General features: G+C 38.0%; 1 protein-coding gene across 1 annotated transcript; it reads right to left on the bottom strand.

Annotated features, from left to right (window-relative positions):
- Positions 1 to 10,447: 10,447 nt before the first annotated feature.
- On the bottom strand, positions 10,448 to 16,021 carry LOC148909953 (carbonic anhydrase 2-like). The gene is made up of 7 exons (XM_089032481.1): positions 16,006 to 16,021; positions 15,126 to 15,158; positions 14,167 to 14,492; positions 13,180 to 13,272; positions 13,000 to 13,060; positions 12,426 to 12,595; positions 10,448 to 11,631 (listed from the first exon to the last, which is right to left on the bottom strand). Exons 1-7 carry the CDS (start codon positions 16,019 to 16,021, stop codon positions 11,416 to 11,418), a joined length of 915 nt encoding a protein of 304 aa, XP_088888607.1. The 3' UTR covers positions 10,448 to 11,415.
- Between the last annotated feature and the right edge of the window lie 8,868 nt (positions 16,022 to 24,889).

Genomic DNA, 24,889 nt, shown 5'->3' with positions numbered 1-24,889 from the left:
ATCATTTTTAAAGTTTGTTGAAAAGTAAAAACAAATCTGGATAAAACTACTAATAAAAGGCTTGTTGAAAAAGCCAGGTTTTGACCCTTTGCTTGAACTGTGATATTGAAACAGAGGATCTTATGTTCTGTGGTAGATTGTTCCATAGTTCAGGGGCCGCATTAGAGAAGACTCTTCTACCATACTGTTTCAGGTTGTAAGATTGCTTTACTAAAAGATTCTGAGACATTGATCGTAAGGAACGTGATGGAACATTTTCTGGAATACTCCCTCAGGATGTAAGGCAGTTTACTAGTTTGGATTGTTTTAAGAGAAGAGAAGCTTATTACTAGTTGTTATAATATATATCTAATAAGCTCATTAATAATTCATGAGGAAAACACAATAGAAATCATGACCGCAAAGAGTGTTGTAAATCTGATACAGAGTCATGTTTGTTTGCATAAACTTTAACTTGGATTTTCTTGGACAGATTCACTTTTATCTTGAAAATTTTATTGAAACACAAAGGAACTAACTTAAACGTTTGTTACAATATACAATATTCATGTCCGTATTGTATGTATATCGTATACAACACGGCCACTCATACCGTATATGATACATATATATTATAAAACTAATTACGATTTTGAGACGACAATACCATGAAATATTGACGGCTAGTTGGGAGAAAATATATTCGGTATTGGGCGGAGTTGCTAAGCGACGGATTAAAAGCGAAATTCTCCTTACGAGCGCGAGCTATGGCGCAAGCAACAAGCGTAATAATTTGGCGCGCGCGCGCTCAAGCTTTCCTTTTCGTCGCGCGTTAGCTAGCCAATCAGAAACGACAATACTAAGAGACTAATTAGTGAATCGCGATATATATTTGATTTATTATTATTATTATTATCTTCGTTTATTTAAACTTTCAGTATGCGTAATACTTTACAAGAATAAAGCAGAACTTTTATAGTTCTAGGCTATATCCTTAGTGTGCCACTAACAAATGTCTATTCAAAGGTGTAGAATGCCTTAACTATTTCGCAGTTTTGCGATATCACCCATTTTTGGCATTGTCTTATCAAGTTTTGTCCATCATCTATGCCTACACTTTCCATATCATGTACAAGTTGTTTCTTATAACCCGCTAGAAAATCTAGGACAATTTTTATTATAATTATTATCAATAATCAGATCTTATTAACCGAGCGGGAGGTCTGTACGGGATAATCTTGACTGAGGTCCGTACCCGATCGAGGTGAAGATTATCCCGTACAGACCGACCAAGCTCGGTTGATAAGAGTTTTATTATATGATCACTTTTCATTGAAAAGGACAAAATGTTTTCACCGTAAGATTAATATGCGATCGGACCGGTTAATACCGGAGAATCTAGACCAGTCCGCGATGCGATCTATCCAATCAGATTGCTCGATTTGCTAGTGTCCAGGCTCTAAGATTCACGGTCATATAATAATAATAATTATTATTATTATTATCATCATTTTTTTTCTAACACTATATGTTATAATTAGTTTTTAAGTTTTTGTATTAATTATTTATTTATTTTGTTTAAATCAAGTTATTCATAATACCAAAGAGATGTTAGTAATCGATATCTTTATTTAACTACTAATTTTAAATATTTCTTAATGTAGCCGATTAGTTGTTGTAAAGGGCTTTGCGCATCTGATGTAAAAGCGCTATAGAAATAAAGATATTATTATATTTATAGTACACTCAACAAAATTACTCGACTCTGATTGGTCGAGAGAAGTACAATTATAGCGTTAATTGTACTCCGTAGGAGTACCGAATTAAGTTGCTATGGCAACACGGCCAAAACAATGTCAAAACATTTATTTTCTATCATTTTGTACTTAAAAAACATAAATAAAATGTTAAAGCCGTAAGAACTAATCTTTATTATGCATTTCAGTTGCGCGATGGACTGAATAGACAAAGGTGAACGGCGTCGATGCGCATTTTTTACTGAAATTTTGTTGAGTGAACTATAAACAAAAAATCGCACGATCTTCTCGTACAATTTGGAATCAATAGACACTCGTAATGTTTTGAAAGTTCTTTAATTGCACTCGCCTAAAGGCTCGTGCAATTACAAGAACTTTCAAAACATTACTCGTGTCTATTAATTTCCAAATTGTACTCGAGATCGTGCGATTTCCTATACTAATTATATCGTTTTATCATATAATTATCCATAAAATACCTATATTTCTCCTTTTCGAAAAACTGATATTTTCACATGTGAAAATATCATTACCATGTGTATTTAAGCTATTAGTTTATAAATAAAAACTTTTTATAACAATAAAAAGCTTGTTAAGTTGATTTTATGGATAATTATATAATAAACAGAATATTACATGGGCGCTTGGAGATACGAAATTTATTTTCTCGTGTTGAAAATCTCTCACTCGTTCGCGTCGCTCACTTGTGAGAGATCTTTTCAACACTCGAAGATAAATTTCGTATCTCCGCGCGCCCATGTAATATCCTCTATATATTAAATAATAACATTATTATATTTATTATATTATCCTATTAATTATATTATTGCATTCATTATATTATTACATTAATAAAAATGTTTGGAACCGCCCCGTTGAACACGAAGCAATAAGGCCCGTGTTGAACTTGAACCAAATTTCGGGAATGTTCTAACTTTGTAAGACAATTTGTTACCTGTTCGCAACAATCGAATACAAATTTACTGAGATCGCACTGCGATTAAACAATCCCTACGCAATGTAAGGCCTAGGGCAAACGTGATAATGAGGCGGCATTCTTTGATGTAATTAAGTTCGGCGCATGGAAAGTTCGACGTTTGCCCTAGGCCTAAGCAGAATGTTAACTGTTTATTCACTTATCTAAACAAACTTGTTACCAATACTCCATTTTACAGTACCATTCGAGTGACCACGAATAATAGTTGCAAGTCGAGGCTGCAGTTTCCGCGCATAGCAAAACTATACTTTTTATCATGCGCGGAAACTCCAGCCTCGGCTCGGAACGGAACTGTAAAATGGAGTATTGGTTCAAGTGTGGACCGCGCATAATTATACGGTATGTTTCTCAAACTCATTTTAATTCACATCTTATAGTACACTCAACAAAATTACTCGACTCTGATTGGTCGAGAGGAGTACAATTATAGCGTTAATTGTACTCCGTAAGAGTACCGAATTAAGTCGCTATGGCAACACGGCCAAAACAAAATCAAAACAATTATTTTCTATCATTTTGTACTTAAAAAACATATAAATAAATTTTTAAAGCCGTAAGAACTAATCTTTTTTATGCATTTCAGTTGCGCGATGCATGGACTGAAAATCGGCCGCCAAATAGACAAAGATAAACGGCGTCGCTTCGCATTTTTTACTGAAATTTTGTTGAGTGAACTATATACAAAAAATCGCACGATCTTCTCGTACAATTTGGAATTAATAGACACTCGTAATGTTTTGAAAGTTCCATAATTGCACTCGCCCTAAATTGTACTCGAGATCGTGCGATTTCATAAACTAATAGAAAAATAATCATCGTTTAATTCTATTTCTTATGCCCAAAAATAACCTTCTTTGCATCCCCCATAAATTGTCTATATTCTTTCAAAAGGTGTGAAAATGGCCTAAAATCGATCAAAACTATGGGCTATAGTCCATGCTCTTTGCCCAAAAATGGCTAAAAATAACCTATTTTTATCTTCCAGAAATTATGCATATTTTCTCAAAAGGTGTGAAAATGACCCAAAATCCATCAAAACTATGGGCCATAGTCCATGATTTTTGCCCAAAAATGGCTAAAAATGACCTATTTTGCAACTTCCAGAAATTATGCATATTTTTTCAAAAAGTCTGAAAATGGACAACAATCGATCAAAACCATGGGCTATAGTCCATGCTTTTTACCCAAAAATAGCTAAAAATGACCTATTTTGCCACTTCCAGAAATTATGCATATTTTTTCATAAGGTGTGAAAATGGACCAAAATCGATCAAAACCATGGGCTATAGTCTATGCTTTTTGCCCAAAAATGGCTAAAAATGACCTATTTTGCATTCCCCATGAATTATGCATATTTTTTCAAAAGGTATGAAAATGCCCCAAACTCGATGAAAACCATGGGCTATAGTCCATGCTTTTTGCCCAAAAATGGCTAAAAATAACCTATTTTTATAGTACACAAATTATGCATATTTTTTCAAAAGGTGTGAAAATGGCCCAAAAGCGATCAAAACCATGGTCTATTGTCCATGCTTTTTGCCCGAAAATGGCCAAAAATGACCTATTTTGCATTCACCATAAATTATGCATATTTTATTAAAAGGTGTGAAATATTCGATGAAAACCATGGGCTATAGTCCATGCTTTTTGCACAAAAATGGCTAAAAATGACCTATTTTGCAACTTCCAGTAATTATGCATATTTTATTAAAAGGAGTGAAAATGGCCAAAAATCGATGATAACCATGGGCTATAGTCCATGCTTTTTGCTCTAAAATGGCTAGAAATGACCTATTTTGCATCTTCCAGTAATTATGGATATTTTTTCAAAAGGTGCGAAAATGGAACAAAATCGATCATAACCATGGGCTATAGTCCATGCTTTTTGCTCTAAAATGGCTAAAAAAGACCTATTTTGCATCTTCCAGAAATTATGCATATTTTTTCAAAAGGTGTGAAAATGGCCCAAAATCGATGAAAACCATGGGCTATAGTCCATGCTTTTTGCTCAAAAATGGCTAAGAATGACCTATTTTGCATTCCCCAGAAATTATGCATATTTTATCAAAAGGTGTGAAAATGTCCCAAAATCGATCAAAACCATGGGCTATATGCCATGCTTTTTGCCCAAAAGTGGCTAAAAATGACCTATTTTTCAACTTCCAGTAATTATGGATATTTTTTCAAAGGGAGTGAAAATGGCCAAAAATCGATGATAACCATAGGCTATAGTCCATGCTTTTTACTCTAAAATGGCTAAAAAAATGCCTAAAAATGACCTATTTTGCATGTTCCAGAAATTATGCATATTTTTTCAAAAGGTGTAAAAATGGACCAAAATCGATCATAACCATGGGCTATAGTCCATGCTTTTTGCACAAAAATGGCTAAAAATGGCTTATTTTGCATCTTCCAGAAATTATGCATATTTTTTCAAAAGGTGTGAAAATGGCCCAAAATCGATCAAAACCATGGGCTATAGTACATGCTTTTTGCCCAAAAATGGCTAAAAACGACCTATTTTGCATGTTCCAGAAATTATGCATATTTTTTCAAAAGGTTTCAAAACGGCCCAAAATCGATCAAAACCATGGGCTATAGTCCATGCTTTTTGTCCAAAAATGGCTAGAAATGACCTAATTTTTATCTTCCAGAAATTATGCATATTTATTCAAAAGGTGTGAAAATGGCCCAAAATAGATCAAAACCATGGGCTATAGTCCATGCTTTTTGCTCTAAAATGGCTAAAAATGACCTATTTTGCAAGTTCCAGAAATTATGCATATTTTTTCAAAGAGTGTGAAAATGGCCCAAAATAGATCAAAAGCATAGGCTATAGTCCATGCTTTTTGTCCAAAAATGGCTAGAAATGACCTAATTTTTATCTTCCAGAAATTATGCATATTTATTCAAAAGGTGTGAAAATGACCCAAAATCCATAAAAACTATCGGCTATAGTCCATGCTTTTTGCCCAAAAGTGGCTAAAAATGACCTATTTTTCAACTTCCAGTAATTATGCATATTTTTTCAAAAGGTGTGAAAATGAACAAAAAAGGGAAAGGGAACAAGGGTAAGTCACGTAATTTAGACAAAATATTTGGTCGTGGTTTAACAATGGCTTCCTAAAATATTAATAGCTTAGTTGCGCACATTGATGAATTACGGGTGTTTCTCACCGCATCTCCTGAAATTGATGTCCTGGCAATCAATGAAACAAAATTAGACTCTACCATTATGGATTCTGAGTTACATATAGAGGGTTTCGATATTGTCAGAAAAGATCGATCTCAGAATGGTAGAAACGGAGGAGGCGTATGTATTTACATGAGAAACAACCTGAGTTATCAAAGACGCGACGACTTTGATGATGGGATCTTAGAACTCATCACTATAGAAATCTTTAAGCCACGATCAAAATCATTCTTAGTTAGTACTTGGTATCGCCCTCCCAACTCACCCCTCGAGTTATTCACGACATTTGAAAAGCTCATAGATAGCATTGATAAGACAAATCTCGATTATTATTTGTTAGGTGATATAAATTGCGATCTCTTAGAACTAACGAGAACGAACCTAGCTTCATCTAATTTAATTGATATTTTGGATATCTATGGGCTTTATCAGCTATTAAATGAGCCAACACGTGTAACGCATAACACTAAATCATTAATTGACTTATGTGTGACAAACACTCCCGACAAAATTAGTAAGTCAGGTGTGTATCATCTTGGCATCAGTGATCACTCTTTAGTATTCATGACGAGAAAAATTCATTACGAGCCGTCAAAGGCTCGCAAAATTGAGGTACGTAACTTCAGAAATTTCGATCAAGACAAATTTTTGAGTGATCTCAAACAACTGCCATGGTCAGACATCAAGTCTTACGATGATCCGAATGATATGTGGATTCGCTGGAAAACCTTGCTAACCGAGTGTATTGATTCCCACCTGCCTGTTCGCCACAAGCGTGTGGGAAGGAAAAACTCACCATGGATCACAACGGAGCTAATACAGAAAATGCGGTCACGTGACCAATTGAAAAGGAAAGCAATTTCCACTGACAGTGATTTATTTTGGAAAAAATACAAAGAATCGAGAAACAGGATTAATAACGAAATTAGATTAGCGAAGAAAAAATACTTTACGGAAAATTTAGCACTAAATAAATCTGATCCTCGGAAAACATGGCACCTCCTTAATGATCTAAGTGCTCGAAAGGCTAGCAAATTTTCCGGCGTTTCCGAAATTAAAGTTGCCAATAAATCAGTAACCTCACCAAGTGAGATGGCCGAGATTTTCAATGAACATTTCACAAGTATAGGCCAGACTCTAGCCAATAAATTACCTCCATCTGACATTAAATTTGAATCATTTCTGAAACCTACAACTGGTAAAACTTTCGCTATCCAACCTCCAAGTGAGCAAACTGTTTGCGACTTGTTAGGAAGTATAAAGGAAAAGAAAGCTGCAGGCTTAGATAACATACCCAACAAATTGCTAAAAATGTCCGCCTCTACAGTGGGACCATCTCTCACTGTGATTTTTCGACAATCTATTAAAATGGGCATTTTTCCTAGGGAGTGGAAAATAGCGAAAGTAACGCCTATATTTAAAAAAGGGGAGAAAACTGACCTAAACAATTATCGCCCAATCTCGGTCATTCCCACTGCTTCAAAGATATTTGAGAAGATCGTTTATGATCAACTATACGATTATTTGAATGAAAACCAGTTATTGACGGAATGCCAGTCAGGCTTTCGCTCCCTGCACAGCACTGTCACCGCGTTGCTCGAAGCAACGAACGAATGGTCAGTTAATATAGACAAGGGACTACTTAACGGAGTAATCTTCATAGACCTCCAAAAAGCCTTCGACACCATAGATCATGAAATTCTTTTGTCCAAACTATCGAATTATGGTGTAGATGAAGGCTCACTCAAGTGGTTCCGTTCTTATTTACTGACGAGGTCTCAGCTGTGCAGTGTTAACGGAAGTCTGTCTGAGCCTTGTACTGTGAGCTGCGGTGTACCACAAGGCAGTAATTTAGGCCCACTTTTATTTCTCCTGTATATTAATGACTTACCAAATTGTTTGGCGCAAGCCATAACAAGAATGTTTGCTGATGATACCAGCATCAGCGTTCATGGTAAAAATGTAGGAGACTTGGAACCAAGCATCAACACTGAACTCACTAATATACATCAGTGGTTGTTAGCAAATAAGCTAAGCTTGAATGTAGCGAAAACGGAATTTATGATTATTGGGTCCCGCCAAAAGTTCACAGCGCAATGCGATTCCACTATTAATATTGCGATTAATGGAGCTAGCGTTAAACAAGTTGATCACACCAAATCTTTGGGTGTCACTATCGATAAAAACCTTAATTGGTCAGAACATGTTAACAACATTTCGAAGAAAATCTCTTCAAGTATAGGGGCTCTAAAACGTGTTCGCCCATTTATTTCGACCGATAGTGCCATCCAAATCTACGAAGCCTTAATTCTACCCAAACTGGACTATTGTAGTGCAGTTTGGGATGGATTAAGTGATAAACTATGTGTTCAACTACAAAAGCGTCAAAATCGAGCGGCTAGAGTTATCACAAGATCTAACTATGACATAAGATCTAGCCATCTCCTTGACCAATTAAACTGGGATACACTTGCAGTTCGTCGTAAAAAACAAAAAGCCCTACTAATGTTTAAGACGATGCAGGGACGTACACCAGTTTACTTACAAAACCTTTTCTCCGACTACCATACTAAATACAACCTTCGAAATCATGATCATAAACTGTCAATACCTAAGCCACACACTGAATATCTAAAACGATCATTCAGCTATAGTGGGGCAAAATTGTGGAATGACCTACCGTTAAATATAAAAGAGGTCAAGTCAGTACGAAAATTTAAAACGGAAATTGATAGTTTGTACAGTAAGAAAAGTTGTAACTAAGGGCTCCACGGCAAACATGTAAAACAGTAACTAGCTTTTTAATCGTAAATCTTTACTTTTAAATATTTTTAGGCAATCGACTGATGTTTTTACCGTGGCAAAATAAATAAAGAAGAAGCTTTTTGCCCAAAAATGGCTAAAAATGACCTATTTTGCAACTTCCAGTAATTATGGATATTTTTTCAAAGGGAGTGAAAATGGCCAAAAATCGATCATAACCATGGGCTATAGTCCATGCTTTTTGCTCTAAAATGGCTAAAAATGACCTATTTTCCATGTTCCAGAAATTATGCATATTTTTTCAAAAGGTGTGAAAATGGCCCAAAATCGATCAAAAACATGGGCTATAGTCCATGCTTTTTGCTCAAAAATGGCTAAAAATGACCTATTTTGCATTCCTAATAAATTATGCATATTTTTTCAAAAGGTGTAAAAATGGCCCAAAATCGATCAAAACCATGGGCTATAGTCCATGCTTTTTGCCCAAAAATGTCTATAAAAGACCTATTTTGCATGTTCCAGAAATTATGCATATTTTTTCAAAAGGTTTGAAAATGGCCCAAAATCGATAAAAACCTTGGGCTATATGCCATGCTTTTTGCCCCAAAAGTGGCTAAAAATGAACTCTTTTGCATTCTCCAGAAATTATGCATATTTTTTCAAAAGGTGTGAAAATGGACCAAAATCGATGAAAACCATGGGCTATAGTCCATGCTTTTTGCTCAAAAATGGCTAAAAATGACCTATTTTGCATGTTTCTGAAATTATGCATATTTTTTCAAAAGGTGTGAAAATGGCTCAAAATCGATCAAAACCATGGGCTATAGTCCATACTTTTTGCTCAAAAGTGACTAAAAATGATCTGTTTTGCAACTTCCAGTAATTATGCATATTTTTTCATAGGGAGTGAAAATGGCCAAAAATCGATGAAAACCATGGACTATAGTCCATGCTTTTTGACCAAAAATGGCTAAAAATGACATATTTTGCATCTTCCAGAAATTATGCATATCTTTTTTGAAAGGTGTGAAAATGGCCCAAAATCGATCAAAAACGTGGGCTATAGTCCATGCTTTTTGCCCAAAAATGGCTAAAAATGACCTATTTTGCTACTTCCAGTAATTATGGATATTTTTTCAAAGGGAGTGAAAATGGCCAAAAATCGATCATAACCATGGGCTATAGTCCATGCTTTTTGCCCAAAAATGGCTAGAAATGACCTATTTTGCATTCACCATAAAATATGAATATTTTTTAAAAAGGTGTGAAAATGGCCCAAAATCGATCAAAACCATAGGCTATAGTCCATGCTTTTTGCACAAAAATGGCTAAAAATGACTTATTTTGCATTCCTCATAAATTATGCATATTTTTTTAAAAGGTGTGAAAATGGCTCAAAATCCATAAAAACTATCGGCTTATAGTCCATGCTTTTTGCCCAAAAGTGGCTAAAAATGACCTATTTTGCAACTTCCAGTAATTATGCATATTTCTTCAAAGGGAGTGAAAATGGCCAAAAATCGATGATAACCATGGGCTATAGTCCATGCTTTTTGCTCTAAAATGGCTAAAAATGACCTATTTGGCATCTTCCAGAAATTATGCATATTTTTTCAAATGGTGTGAAAATGGACAAAAATCGATCATAACCATGGGCTATAGTCCATGCTTTTTTCTCAAAAATGGCTAAAAATGACTTATTTTGCATCTTACAGAAATTATGCATATTTTTTCAAAAGGTGTGAAAATGGCCCAAAATCGATCAAAACCATGGGCTATAGTCTATGCTTTTTGCCCAAAAGTGGCTAAAAATGACCTATTTTGTATTCCCCATAAATTATGCATATTTTTTCAAAAGGTGTGAAAAGCACCCAAAATCGATCAAAACCATGGGCTATAGTCTATGCTTTTTCCCAAAAACACCCATTTTTCAAAGTTCATAAATATTTCATATTTTTTGAAAAGGTGTGAAAATGGCCCAAAATCGATGAAAACCATGGGCTATAGTCCATGCTTTTTGCCCAAAAATGACTAAAAATGACCTATTTGGCATTTACCATAAATTATGCATATTTATTTAAAAGGTGTGAAAATGGCCCAAAATCGATGATAACCATGGGCTATAGTGGATGCTTTTTGCCCAAAATGGCTAAAAATGACCTATTTTGCATCTTCCAGAAATTATGCATATGTTTTGAAAAGGTGTGAAAATGACCCAAAATCCATCAAAACTATAGGCTAAAGTCCATGCTTTTTGCCGAAAAATGGCCAGAAATGACCTAATCTGCATCCTTCATGAATAATGGATATTTTTTGAAAAGGTCTGGAAATGGCCCAAAGTCGATGAAAAACATGGGCTATATACCGTACTTTTTGCCCAAAAGTGGCTAAAGACATTTTAACACGTTTTGAAAAAATATGCGTAGTTTTTGAGTGAGAGACGCTAGTATGAACAAGGTTTTATTTCAACAACTTTCTTTCTAGTCCGCATGCTCAGCTCCTAAGAGGCGAAAGTAATAGGATGTTTGCATGATGGCGTCATTGATCTCCGCTACCAGACTTCCTTGTACACTTTCTTCTAATTAGCACCAATTGTCTTAGTATTCTCATAAGTGGGAAGTGGGGGTAAAATTACGCCATCATGCAAACGTCCTATTGTTTAAACAGGTTTAAAAAATATGCGAAAATTGCGATTTGAAAACTAAACGCCCTACAAACGAAAGCACTTAAAACAAGCTGTGGAGACACAAAACCATTGACATGACAACAGAGACAATGGTTGTCAAGGTGTTTGTCACGTGATAAGCACTATTATCTGGGCCTTTTAAAGAAGGCTTGAAGCTTGACTTCACGACTCGTGAATTGATTGGTTGAACGGCACGGAATGTGTTTACCAGAGACGTGGTGTTGTCAGATTCCATTAGACTTCGGAGCATAGTCAACTACAGTCAAAGAAATATTGAGAAGATTACTGGGTGGGACCTTTCCGTTTACGAAGTTAACTAATTACAATGTGCATTCACACGAGCTAAGAAAAGGAACGTTTTTATTGAAGAGGGGGGAAGGGGGCTGGAGATTTTCAGTCAACTTTTTAAAAAATAGTTGTAGCCCTCCCCTTTCACACAGTAAAGGCCGGTTTAGACGGTACAATTTTCGCCTACAACTATCGTATACAACACGCTCGCGCCATCCTACAACTCGAGTCGTAGCGTGTAAATCAAGCCTACAACTCGCCTACAACAGACGCGAGCGTGTTGTATACGATAGTTGTAGGCGAAAATTGTACCGTCTAAATCGGCCTTAAGAAATTCATGACCTTCCTATCCGGCTGATCTGAAATAGTGACGTAGAAATGACGTCACTGCAAAACTGAGGTGTCACAAAGCCTGTATTGCAATAAAGATACTGTTATCAACCTCTTATTAACTTTTTTACTTCGTTTGTTGGCCTGGAAATCCATCATTTCAAGGTAAAATGTGACACCTCAGTTTTGAAAATTTTCTTGATTCTGATTGGCTAACATTTTCTCTCAGATTAGCTGGCATTAAGTCAACAAGGAAACAGCTTTCATCAATATAAAAAGGTTTGAAACTCAAAAAATAATAATTAAAAGTTTACTAATGACCCTCCCCTAAGATCTAGAAGCCCCAGCCTCATCGCTACACAATCCCTGATTCCGTCCCCTGCCTCCCCAGTTTGCTCGTCAGGTCGTTTCACTTGTTTCATCGGTTATTACCTGATTGGCACTGATGTTAGCGGGGTTCCTAAACACAGTCCAGGTGACAACTTCCGCGCAAGCAGGTGTGGTGAGGCTACCGCTGTACCGGTAGAAATCCGTGATGTTTGGTGGTAAGAGAGAAGCCAGTGTGTGAGTCAAGGTGATGTTCTCAATATCTGGTCTCGATGCTGTTCAAATAAATAGAAAAACGTCTTGATGAGCTGCGTATGCGTAATCAAAATGTCTCCTCTTAGGGCGAGGGAACGGGAGGGTTACTTAATAACCTTAACTACTCATCCCTTCCTCGCTATGGAAAAAACACTTGCAAGTTTTGCACCTCCGTTAAGTATTCTCCTTTTCTGACCCGTCAAAGATTTGGATACAAATACTTAAGATACAGGGAGCCCATCACATTAGATATCATAGTTTTGTGAGTTTTTCGCTGAAGATGTGCTTGATTTTCCTGTTAAACATGTAGAACAGAATCTTTTGCTCAAAATATAAAAACCCAATCAAAGGCAGTTTTTTTCATTCTTTTTTCTCTAAAGTGGGTTCCCTTTGGTAATTGCTGGTCATGCGCAATGTGACTTACGTATGGACACGTTTGCCGTGTATTTCAAAAGGCTTGTCAAAGCTGGATTTTCATCCCCGACCTAAAAAGTAAAAGTTGAACATTAATTCCTAGTAATAATAAAATAATAATCATAATAATAGAACTAAATATGGGATAAACCGGCAGCACCCAAACTCTAAAAACGTGTTTAATATTTACCTGAAGCGACGTCCCCAAAACTGCAATTCCATCTGCGTGTTTCAAAGCCTCTGAAACATTTGCGTACTTGGTGTTGATGTTAACAAAGTGAGCCTAAAAATAATTGAAAACCCATTTAGACCTTGTGGAATTCGAATCAAAGTGAACAATCAGTAGTTTAATTTGAAGTTTAAATGAAAACGAGTGGTTACTAGTTTGGACGGCGGACACGATTGAAACACGTTTGCGTAGTCCGTATGCAACAAATTAGTCAAAACGTTTTCATGCTGTTGTAAACTTGCCTGTAAATTTGACTTTCAAACATGCCTGATAAATTGGACTTTACAAAATGCCAAAATTTACGTTTCAATGCTTGTTTGTTAATACAACATCTTGGTCTGACAAAAGTACACTCGCGAATTTTTTTGTGTACTTGGAGAAAACAGACATTTATTTTCTCACTCAAACTCTTCAAAATTCTTAGAAAGCGTGCTGAAATGCACGCATGCGCAAACGTTGTTCTCTAGTATCGGGACAATCTCGTACCCAGAGGCTGCGTTTCTTCTGGCCTGCGGCGAAGAACGAGAGCTCTGGCATGATCCATATCTTGGCGCATGCGCAATTTTTGGAAAGTGAGATACGAAACAATCAAAATAAGCAATAATTAAATGGAAGTCAAAATCAAAGTAAAAATCATAGTAAAAATAGGGGGAAATAATTTTAATTTTTGGCAAGTCTTTGAACGCGTGCGCTGTTATACCGGAAGTCCAAGAAATCCTGGTCTCAAAAGATGGATTATGCCAGAGCCCTCGTTCTTCACCGCAGGCCAGAAAAAAAGCAGGCTGTGGGTACGAGATTGGTATCGGGACTGCGTGTGTGTGTTTAATACAATAACAGTGAAAAATGAAACTTTTAGAAACATCAAGTAAAAAGTTTGGAGACGTCTTAGATATGATAAAGGAAAATGGTTGGATATAGTAATTATCACGTCACTCAGATTATACATACCTCAGCCGGATACTTCTTTCCATCTACGGTATGTTCAGATCCCTTGTTGTTGTCGCCACCCCAGTGAAAGTGAATATTGTGAGTAGAGAAGCTACCGATCAGTCCTCCTCCAGACACTGAGAACGTATTGGGTGTAAAGAAAATTCCATAGGAATTACCATTGTTCCTGGCGGAGAATCGAGCTCCGGCTGGTGTGCTATTAAAACCGCTCAAAGTAAAAGAACTAAGAGTAGAATCATAGTTGGTCTTTAAAGTATCGATGTCGATCGGTGATTGTTTGGAGCCATTGCAGTATTGCGGGTAAGTCTTATCCCAGCCAGAAGGACCTAAAGAAATACGGATCAAAGTAAGACAACACGGCAGTGGGCTAATAGGAGGAGAGACGCCGATTCCAATTACGCGCGCGTGGTATTCAAGTCCCGATAAGAGTATTGAGGATACTCCAGCCTTTTTCCCAGGCGACTCTCTTCGCTTTTTGGCATGACGTCACGCAAGTGCTTCTCAGATCGCGAGTAGCCTGGCCAAATCCTCGGTAAATCTATTCCTAGGGTGCAACCACATGACTCAAATTCCCTTGAGATATATATATAACAATAAAACAGCCGCCATGCTGGTTGATCTAAGAGAATTAGCTGACAAGGAATGCTTTGTTATCGTCAACCAACATGGTGGCTATGACGTAACATGCACTTGATGAATGGTCAATACGTCCACGAGCCAGGTAATTTTTCAGCAGCATTAATGAAAAACACTCGACTTAATACAGATTCATAAACAAATAAACGCGATTCGGCTATTTTGGAAAGATAACTCCGAGCCTTTTCCAAGGCTGCGCATGTCAGCTATCAAGCGTCCGCCATTTTGGATTTGTGACAGCTGACAATGAGTAATTATCCTAGGAAGCTTAAAGTATAGGAAGGGCGGATTTATATTTATAGGGACTATAGTAAGATACTTACCGTATGTAACGTCAGATGAATGATAATTGTACACTGAAAATAAAACAAGTGCAAAGCATTAAAACCACTGAAACTAAAACTAACTCAGGTCGAATGGGTTTGGCCGACAAAATCCTGTTAAGTGGTGACGTATTTCCGGGTCCAATCACACGAAATATCGCTAAAATCTCGCCACAACTTATTCCCAGGATTTATTTTCTACCTTCAACAATTAGATATATATGAATAGAAAATTCTGCTATGAAGAAAGAAAAAAACAAAACAGAAAAATGTCTGTAGAAGTAATTATTAATTTGGACCCGAGAGTCGTTTTTCGTTCGAATTACGTCACACTTAACAGCTCTATAGAGTGTGTGCAACCATGTGACTCAAAATTCCTTGAGGTATGAATAACTATGAAACAGCCGCCATGTTGGTTGATCTAACAAGAGAAGCTAATGAGGAATGCTTTGTTATCGTCAACAAAGATGGCGGCAATGATGTAACATGCAAGTGCTCTGTAAGAGCGTTTCTGTATCTGAGACCCCGTCCACACGTATCCGGAAATTTTTGTATCCGCAATAATTTTCTTACGGATACGGGTTGCGTCACACGTGTCCGCAAATTTTTGTGTCCGTATCCTCAAATTTTACGAAAACGGATACGTGTGGACGGTGAAAACGATTCGAATACGCTGCGTGTGGACGCAAACATTTTCGTATCCGCAAAAAAAAATTCGCGGATACAAAAATTTCCGGATACGTGTGGACGGGGCCTAAGTAGTATTCTATAGAATAAAACATTTATTTAGGTTAAATTAAGTATAATCTGGATCTCCTTCGAGGCACATTTTTCAACCCCTTAAAATCCATAGCAAGAGGTAGTGTAGAGAGAGACTTACCGACTCCAGCACCCATTGCTGAATGAAATGCTGTCAAAGTCAGGAGAAAACCGAGCAGGAGTTGATTAACCATTATTCGATTTGTTCTTGTCATGAACTGCATGGAAAAAAAATGGAAAGCTTACTTCTAGGGTTAGTGCTTGCCTAAACAAACTCTACGACTCACATGTTTGTGATGCCGAGTCCAGGAATCGAATCACCAGAGGTGAGAAGCCATGAATTATCACCACGCTTAAGTTGACAGAACATTCAGCAGCACATTCGGATTTCGCGCCTGATATCCCAATCAAGGCCAAATCTCAAACTAAAATGCCTTATTTTTATGGAGAATTGTCATAGGGATCTGAAAGTGTTTTCGATTTTGATGAACACTCCCCCGTTTTTCCCCCGCATACTAGACGACCGAGGCACTTATAATTAAAAAAATTCGCGGATACAAAAATTTCCGGATACGTGTGGACGGGGCCTAAGTAGTCACCAGACTGCTACATAAAAAAGGCTGCATAAAAAGACTGAAAAGCTCTATAAAAATAGCTCCATATCTTTACAGCACCGTTTTACAAAATGCGTGACGACCGACACTAAAAACGGATGCGAGGGAGACTAGTGAACTACTTGGTTTAGCTGAATATTGGCGGTAATGGCACCCCATAGAAACAAGGCGATGAGAACTCTACAAATAACTTTTCATCTGGATCACTATATATATGCCGAAACCGAAATCCAGATGAAAATTGATATTCATATATTATAACCGGGGCAATTACTGGAAAATTGGATCTTCGAAAACTCTTCAAATTATAACCCTTCCATTTTCTAAACTTTCTCCGTTTATTCGATGGTTGGGAGTTAATAACTTTGGCAAATCGCCACCGTCTCTCTCTTGGAAGGCATGGCGCACGAAGTAAGGACTCCACTTCCCTATGACAATTCTCCATAAAAATAAGGCATTTTAGTTTGAGATTTGGCATTTTAGTTTGGGATATCAGGCGCGAAATCCGAATGTGCTGCTGAATGTTCTGCTAACTTCAGCGTGGTTGAATTATCCACCTTTTACCTTTGATCTGCAGATCTTGACCATGTAGTTTATTAAAGAATAAAACCGTTTTCCAGATTTAATCAACTAAATTAGCTGGACGCCAGTAAAGCACAAAAGATTTTTAAAAAAATTTAAATTCAAACTGAAAAACACCTACCTTGGCTGCGCTGAACACGTACTCTCTTTGGTTCGGTTAAATGTTGCCTAGAAACTGTGACTTGTATATACTCCATACCGCGTTTCGATTATACATCCTTGTATAATAGAACACAATACCGCTTTAATGAATAAATCTTTCTACATATTTTGTGTAGGGAATAAACGTGCGAGGCAGACACGTTGTTTTGTGTTGCTAAGTCAGGCTTTCACGATAACGACGAGAAATTGTCGTCAAAAGTTAGAAAGTATGTAAGACAGTGAACGGAGACAGCGGAACAACATTGTTAAAAACTTGGTAATGATCTTTTTAGACGTATGAAAAAGAAAATTAAACTGAAGATCCCATGATAAAAGCGGTCGCAATCTTAGTCGCAGGTCAAACGTCCAACTTCACATGAGCCGAACTTAATTACATGAAAGAGTACTGCCTTGTTATCCATTGTTTCAATTTGGTTCGGGATCAGTGAAGTTCGACCTGAGCCTTAGAAAAGTTTATGAGAACAAAAGTATCCTCAATTAAAATCCCCATAATTACCCATTGACATGCAAATATTGTAGTTCAATGAATGTTCGAATCTAAAAAAAAATCTACAAAGCTTTTCGCTGTCGTATCACAGCGAAATAATGAAATCAAGAATCAATAATGAAATCAAGAATCCAAAAACAAGGTCATTAATGACCTTTACGTGTTCAAGCTTGAGGTGGTTTGACTGTAAGGTCCCGTTACACTGTGCAATACTCTCAGTTTGAGTTCCCCTTTTGTTCAGTCTTAGTCTCAGGTCAAATGTCGAACTTCAGATGAGCCGAACCTTATCACACCAAAGAAGACCGCCTTGTTATCCATTGTTTCAATCGAGTTCGACTCATTATAATAATAATAAGGTCCATTGTTGGTCCATGGTTGTCGAAACGTCAGTCACATCAAACAGTCCTTCTCAGGACTACACCCACCCGGATGATCATAATACTTCGATTAACAAGGTCCATTGTATAGAAAGGAATGTATGCATTACGGAACAATACGAGTTGATTAAAATTGGTTTTGGTTGAATAGCTGAATATTATTTGCTGAGCCACAGAGAACTCGAAACTGAAGTATTTTCTCAGCAACTTGTCTCGCAATGCTTGAAAATGTAGCGTTGCAAGTTGCCGAGGTGAGGTGTTACACAGCAACGCGATCTCAGCAACTTGCAACATTTTTTGGCTGCTCGGAAAGAAATGAGAAATGTGCGCTTGCACAAAAAGAGCCTTAAAATTGCGAAGAAAAAAAACGTTGTAGAAGGAGGTGATACACTAAGCAATGTCGTTGCCAGTCTCTGCAATTCGTTGCGAAAAGTAGAACTGAGTTCTATTTCGTGCAACGCTACGCAAAAACAAAACAAAACAAAAACAAAAAAGCGACAACTTCTGTTACACTGTGCAATTCTTCAGCAATTTCAGCAAGTGGAAATTGCACAGTGTATAGAAACTTTAGTACCACCTTCAAACTTGGTTAGCATTTCTTGGACCAAAATTAAAGGACCTTTGAGTGTCAAATAATAGAACGAAGCAGGATCTTAGCTGTGGTGTATTTGTGTTTTATTATGTACGATCGTCATATATAATTACATGTCAATCAATGCAAATCTAACATTTCCTCCCTTCTTAGTTATGAATCACTGTGATAGAAAAAATAACTCAATAATAATGTCTCTGAATGTTCATATCTATTATGACTGTCCTAATATTGTTCATACATATAACGTTTTGGTGGGCTTCTGTGCCTTGTTGGGTATCGATGTCCTTTGCCTTGTCCTTCTTGCGTCATGTTGCTCTTAGCGGGGGTAATTTTCTTGCTTGTCTGGGTTGTGCTGACTGATGGCTGTTCTACTGCTGATGGGCAGACATCTTCTGCTGGTCTTGGTTGAGGGTCACTTTGATTTTCATCATGCTTCCTTTCTTGGATTTGGTCTGTGTGCCTTCTCCAATAACTTCCAGCTTCTGTTTTGACTTCATACATCAATGGTCCTAGTTGTGTGTTGATGGTTCCATTAACCCACTTGTCTTGTCCTCTGTAGTCTCGAACTGTCACTGGCTGTCCATCATCAAACAAGCGTATAGGTGTTTTCTTCTCAAGTGCTTTCTTCATTTGTTTCTGCTGCACTGTGCTTTTTACATTTGGCTTCATCAAATCCAGACGTGAACGTATGTTTCGACCAAGGAACATTTTGGCTGGTGTTTCGTTAGTGGTAGCATGAGGTGTGTTGCGGTACATCAGTAGGAAATTTGCTATCTTCTTGTTTAAAGAGGCTGATTCTGATTTCATTGCCTTCATACTCTGTTTTAAGGTTTGCACGAATCTTTCTGCTTGTCCATTCGTTGCAGGATGGAACGGTGCTGATCTAAAATGGTGAATCCCATTGCTCTTCATGAATGTTTGAAATTCCTCTGACGTGAATTGCGGTCCGTTGTCAGAAACGAGCTGCTGTGGTACGCCGTTTCTTGCGAATACTGAGCGTAGTACCTCAATAGTGCTTGTTGCTGTGATCTTGTTCATTGGAAACACCTCTGGCCATTTAGAGTGTGCGTCGACTATAATCAAAAACTGTTTGTTCATAAATGGTCCAGCAAAATCGATATGGATGCGTTCCCAAGGTGAACTTGGCCATTCCCATGGGTGGATGGGTACCTTTGTTGGGTTGTTTCGTACTTTGTTACAACCAGAGCAGGTTTTGGTTATCTGTTCAATTTCGGAGTCGATTCCTGGCCACCAGATGTGACTTCTAGCGAGGGCTTTCATTTTCACTACGCCTAGGTGAGTTGAATGGATGACCTCCAATACTTGTTTCCTTAGGGTGTCTGGAATGATTACTCGTATTCCCCACATGAGACATCCCTGATACGTTGTGATTTCATCTCGACGATTGTAGTACGCCAGTAGTAACTTGTCGTCTGGCTTAGTTGACCATCCAGACATGGTCTGTTCATAGACTCTACTTAAGATCTTGTCCCTTGTTGTCTCTCGCCTGATTGTTGCGCTTGTCACTGGTAACTGTTCAAACTGACTTAAGTGAAAAATGTCAACAGCTTCTTCCTTTTGATCCTCTGGGGTTTCTTCGAACGGTAGTCTTGAAAGGGCGTCAGCGTTAGTGTGTCGCTTAGTGTTCCTATACTCTATGTCGTAAGCATAGCCTGATAGAAACATAGCGTATCGCTGTAGTCTTGTAGCTGTGGTCACTGGTATGCCTTTGGTTGGGCTGAAGATGGTTACTAGTGGTTGATGATCCGTAACCAACGTAAACTGTCTTCCGTAAAGGTAGGTGTGGAATCGTTTGATTCCAAAGATGATTGCTAATGCTTCTTTGTCAATTTGAGAGTAGTTTTTCTCTGCTTTCGTTAAGGTGCGAGAAGCGAATGCTATTGGTCTTTCTTGTCCATCGATGATATGGGACAGAACTGCGCCGACTCCATATGGTGACGCGTCGCATGCTAAGCGGATAGGCTTCTTGGAATCATGATGACACAATACCAAATCTGACGTGACCATCTCTTTTACCTTCTCGAAGACTTTGTCACATGCTTTCGTCCACTGCCATGCTTTACCTTGTTCCAGTAGCTGGTGGAGTGGTCTCATTACCGAGGCTAGGTCTGGTAGAAATCTGTGGTAATAATTTACGAGGCCAATGAATGCGCGAAGCTGAGTGACATTCTTTGGTGCTGGAGTATCACGCACTGCTTTAATCTTTTCCTCTGTCTTGTGTATGCCGTGCTTGTCTATCTTGTGTCCACAGTATTCGATCTCATCTTGGAAGAACTGGCATTTTTCTAGGTTGACCTTGAGTTGGTACTGTTGCAGACGGCTCAACACACTATCCAGATTGTTAAAATGTTCGGTATTGTCCTTACCAGTTATTATCATGTCATCTAGGATGCATTGGACTGATGGTATTCCTTGCAGAATCTGTTCCATAGTCCTCTGCCATATTGCTGGTGCAGAAGCGATTCCAAACAACATCCGGTTGAACTGGTATAGACCCTTGTGCGTATTCACAGTTAAATACTTCTTTGAGTTTTCTTCCATCTCCATGTGTAGGTAGGCTTGCCTCAAATCGATCTTTGTGAACTTTTCTCCATCTGCTAACGATGCGAACACATCTTCTATCCTGGGTAACGGGTACTGGTCCACTGCAAGCTGGGGATTAACTGTGAGCTTAAAGTCTCCGCAGATTCTTACTCTTCCGTTTTTCTTGAGTACGGGAACTATGGGTGTGGCCCATTCGCTTGTTTCCACTTTGGATATTATTCCCATTTTCTCTAGCTCGTCTAATTCTCGCTCCACCTTTGGTCTCAAGGCATATGGTAGTTGTCTGGCTTTCAGAAATACTGGTTGCGGTTCCTCTTTGAACTTTAATGTCGCCTTGATGTCCTTCACTTTCCCAATTCCTTCTTCAAAGACTGTTGGATATTTGTTTAAGATATTGTCTAGTGCGTTGTTGGTACTTGCAGGTTCCTTATTCAGTGTTAACACGTTGTTTATCTCTTTCCATTCTAACTGTATCGCTGCTAACCAATCTCGGCCAAACAGTGCTGCTGTGCCTCTCTCGACTAGATATAATTCGAGGTTTTTCTCTTGATTGTTGTACTTTACCTTGACGCGTGTGATTCCTAACGGATGAATTTTCTCTCCTGAGTAGGTTTTTAAAACAACTTTTGTGGGCTCAATTTTAGCCTTGCCGACTTGCTTCTCAAATTCATCTTTAGACATAAATGAAACTGCTGATCCTGTGTCAAGCTCCATTGATACTTTCTTTCCATTAATATTTAATGGTAGTTGAATAGGCTTAGTTTTCTTCTCTTTTATCGAATTAATGTCTAAGCTTCCTACGGGAAGTTCATTGTCGCTGTCCGACTCGTCTTCGCTATCGGCATTGTTATCGAGGGCGTGTACATTCCGGCGTGTATGGCGGCGTGTTTGTTGTCTGCGTTTAGCTAAACATGCTTTCTCGATATGTCCTTTCTTCTTGCAAAAATAACATGTAGCTTCTTTATGTTTACATGAATTAGATAAATGACCTGGTTTATCACATCTAAAACACGTATTATCTCTTGGTTTAAGCTGATTTTCGGTTGGTTTTCTAGGCTTTGCTTTAGCTATCTTGTTTACACCAACTTCTTTGTGCTTACCTTGTAATTCAATGGCGTCTTTCGCGGCCATTTCCATTGCTACGGATATTGCGATAGCTTTTTCCAGTGGTAACGTAGATTCTGAAAGCAATCTTTTCTGTATTCCGGTATTACGGATTCCACATACTAATCTATCTCTGAGTGTGTCGTTCAGGTTATCGAAGTTGCAGTGAATCGCCAACTTCCTTAGTTGTGCTACATAGTCGTTTATAGTTTCTCCTTCGTCTTGCATTCTTGTATGAAATCGGAAACGTTGAGTGATTACAGACGGTTTAGGCGATAGTTGTCTCTCCAAAAGGTGTACGATGGTATTATACTCAAGCTCAGAAGGCTTTTCTGGAGCTGCTAAATTCCGTAAGAGATTATAAGTTTTACTTCCAAGTAGCGTAAGAAGCGCGGGAACTTTCTTCTCTGTTTTGATCTCGTTGACTGTAAAATATTGTTCCAAACGCTCGATGTAGGCACTCCATGTTTCTGTAGCTTCGTCGAATGGTTCTATTCTTCCAATAAAGGCCATTTTTGTTTGTGAAAACCAAGGAAATCTCACATTATTTCAAGAAGAAGTCCTCCGAATTTTTACAATGTGGCCATCCTCGTCGCCAGTAATTGTGGTGTATTTGTGTTTTATTATGTACGATCGTCATATATAATTACATGTCAATCAATGCAAATCTAACATTAGCCATTGCACTGGGTGCCGCAAAAGCTGAATTAAGATCCGCTCACTTTTTGAAACGGAACCATTTCTTTTTTTCTTTTGCTATATTGACCTCGTTCTCACTAAGGATAACTCTATAACAGATCGAAAAATTGACATTTTAGCTCGAAAATTACTGTTGCGAACATATCGAGTATCTTTCGCGTAGATGATACGAGTATTATTTCCAAGTCAAAAAAGAAAAACGAAGAAAAAAAATAATGATCAAAATCTTGAGCAATAGGTATAACGTTTAGGCCACCCATCCAGGTACAAACACTCCTCAGCCAGGCTTGACTCAGTGTTTTGCAAGACTAGTTTTTTTTCCACTGGACCACGGTTCCAGGTGAATCAGCATAACAATAGCCATGAAAACAATGCACCAAATAGACTAGACTTTTTAACATCATATTTTCAACCGATTCCGTGCGTGGCAGCGATGCAAGGGATTAGCCGATATGGTCTGGGGGCCGGCTGGTCTCTCCCCTGATGCTCCGGCTAGAACATTTTCTTGCGTAATTCGTACACCCAAGGGCAGAAGGATTTAATTGCCGTCAGGTCCGAAGTCCATACGCCGCCTCAGCTCTGCGGATGTCTCGGGGGTATGGCAAAGTGGAGTCGATTTTTTGATTTTTTTTCTTTTTAATTTCATTTCAAATATTTTTTCTTCTTTTTTATTTTTGTTTTTCTTCTTTTTTTTCTTCTTCATTGAAATCAAATCTGGCCGAGAAAAATAAAAGCTGACAAGCCGCTAACAAATCACGATATTCTGTGATAACCAAGTTCAATAATTGTTTTATCACTCAGACTTTTTTCCCCTTCTTCTTTTTGAGCTTCGGTTGTTTTTGCTATCCATCAAACATACCAATTCACAGGGAAGCGAGCCATGTTGACAAATGCAACGTTACTGCGCATGAGCAGACTATTATTTGCAGCCAAACAGCTTTGCACCGTAATGCGCATGAGCAGACCATTATTTGCATAATTTATATTGGCCAATCAAAACGACAAAAAATATAATTCAATGATGACTTACCTCACTCGGTAACAAAGTGACATTGATTGACAGCCGGCATATGCTAATTGATCAGACCATACAAAAGTTATCTTGGGTAAGGTCCTGAAGAGTCCTGGGTACTATTGCGCAATTTTGAAATTTTGTCGCGAAGAGAAAATAAAGGTATTTTATGACTGGGCTACCACAGGTATCCCAGTAATAACGGTAGTGATTGTTTATTCAATTGATTCAGGCAATGAGACACTAGTATCAAAGGTACGTACAAACAACATTCATTCGCTTTCAAGAAATTGTCCATATAAGGCTGCGTTCATAATGTATGGTACAGGAGGGGGGTGGGGGAGGGGGTGGGGAAGGTGAAAATTTGAAATGTCCAGGATAATTCTTAACACCCCCCGTTAAAGTCATGCAAAAAAATACGATCCCCCCTAAGCAAGGTTTGTAGCTTTTTCCAACAATTGTGCACCTCCCTCCCCCCCCCCCCATTTTTCTGATAAAAATTTTCCCATCCCCCCTTTTTTCTACCAAAATTTTCCCGATCCCCCCTCGATTACACCTGCCCCCCCCCCCCCCCCCCCCCCCCCGACCTCCCCCTCTGCCATACATTATGAACGCAGCCTAATCAGTTGGGATCGAACATCTACACATTGTCACTTACAGTGTGTTTTGTCATAGATACACAGTCTGTGAAACATTAGTTAACAAACCCATGGAAAAACTATCAATGTTATATGACAAAGTACTTCATGAAAACTATTTGCAGAAAATTTTGTTAAATGTGACTGAATAGCAAAGAAATTTTGCGAAA

Source organism: Actinia tenebrosa, unplaced genomic scaffold (genome assembly GCF_029948245.1).
Source record: "Actinia tenebrosa isolate PJP-AT-01 unplaced genomic scaffold, QUT_ActTen_1.0 PGA_scaffold1__47_contigs__length_23844297, whole genome shotgun sequence".
NCBI lineage: Eukaryota > Metazoa > Cnidaria > Anthozoa > Actiniaria > Actiniidae > Actinia > Actinia tenebrosa.
The sequence above is the reverse complement of the archived record's forward strand: the minus strand, read 5'-3'. Positions and strand labels throughout refer to the sequence as shown.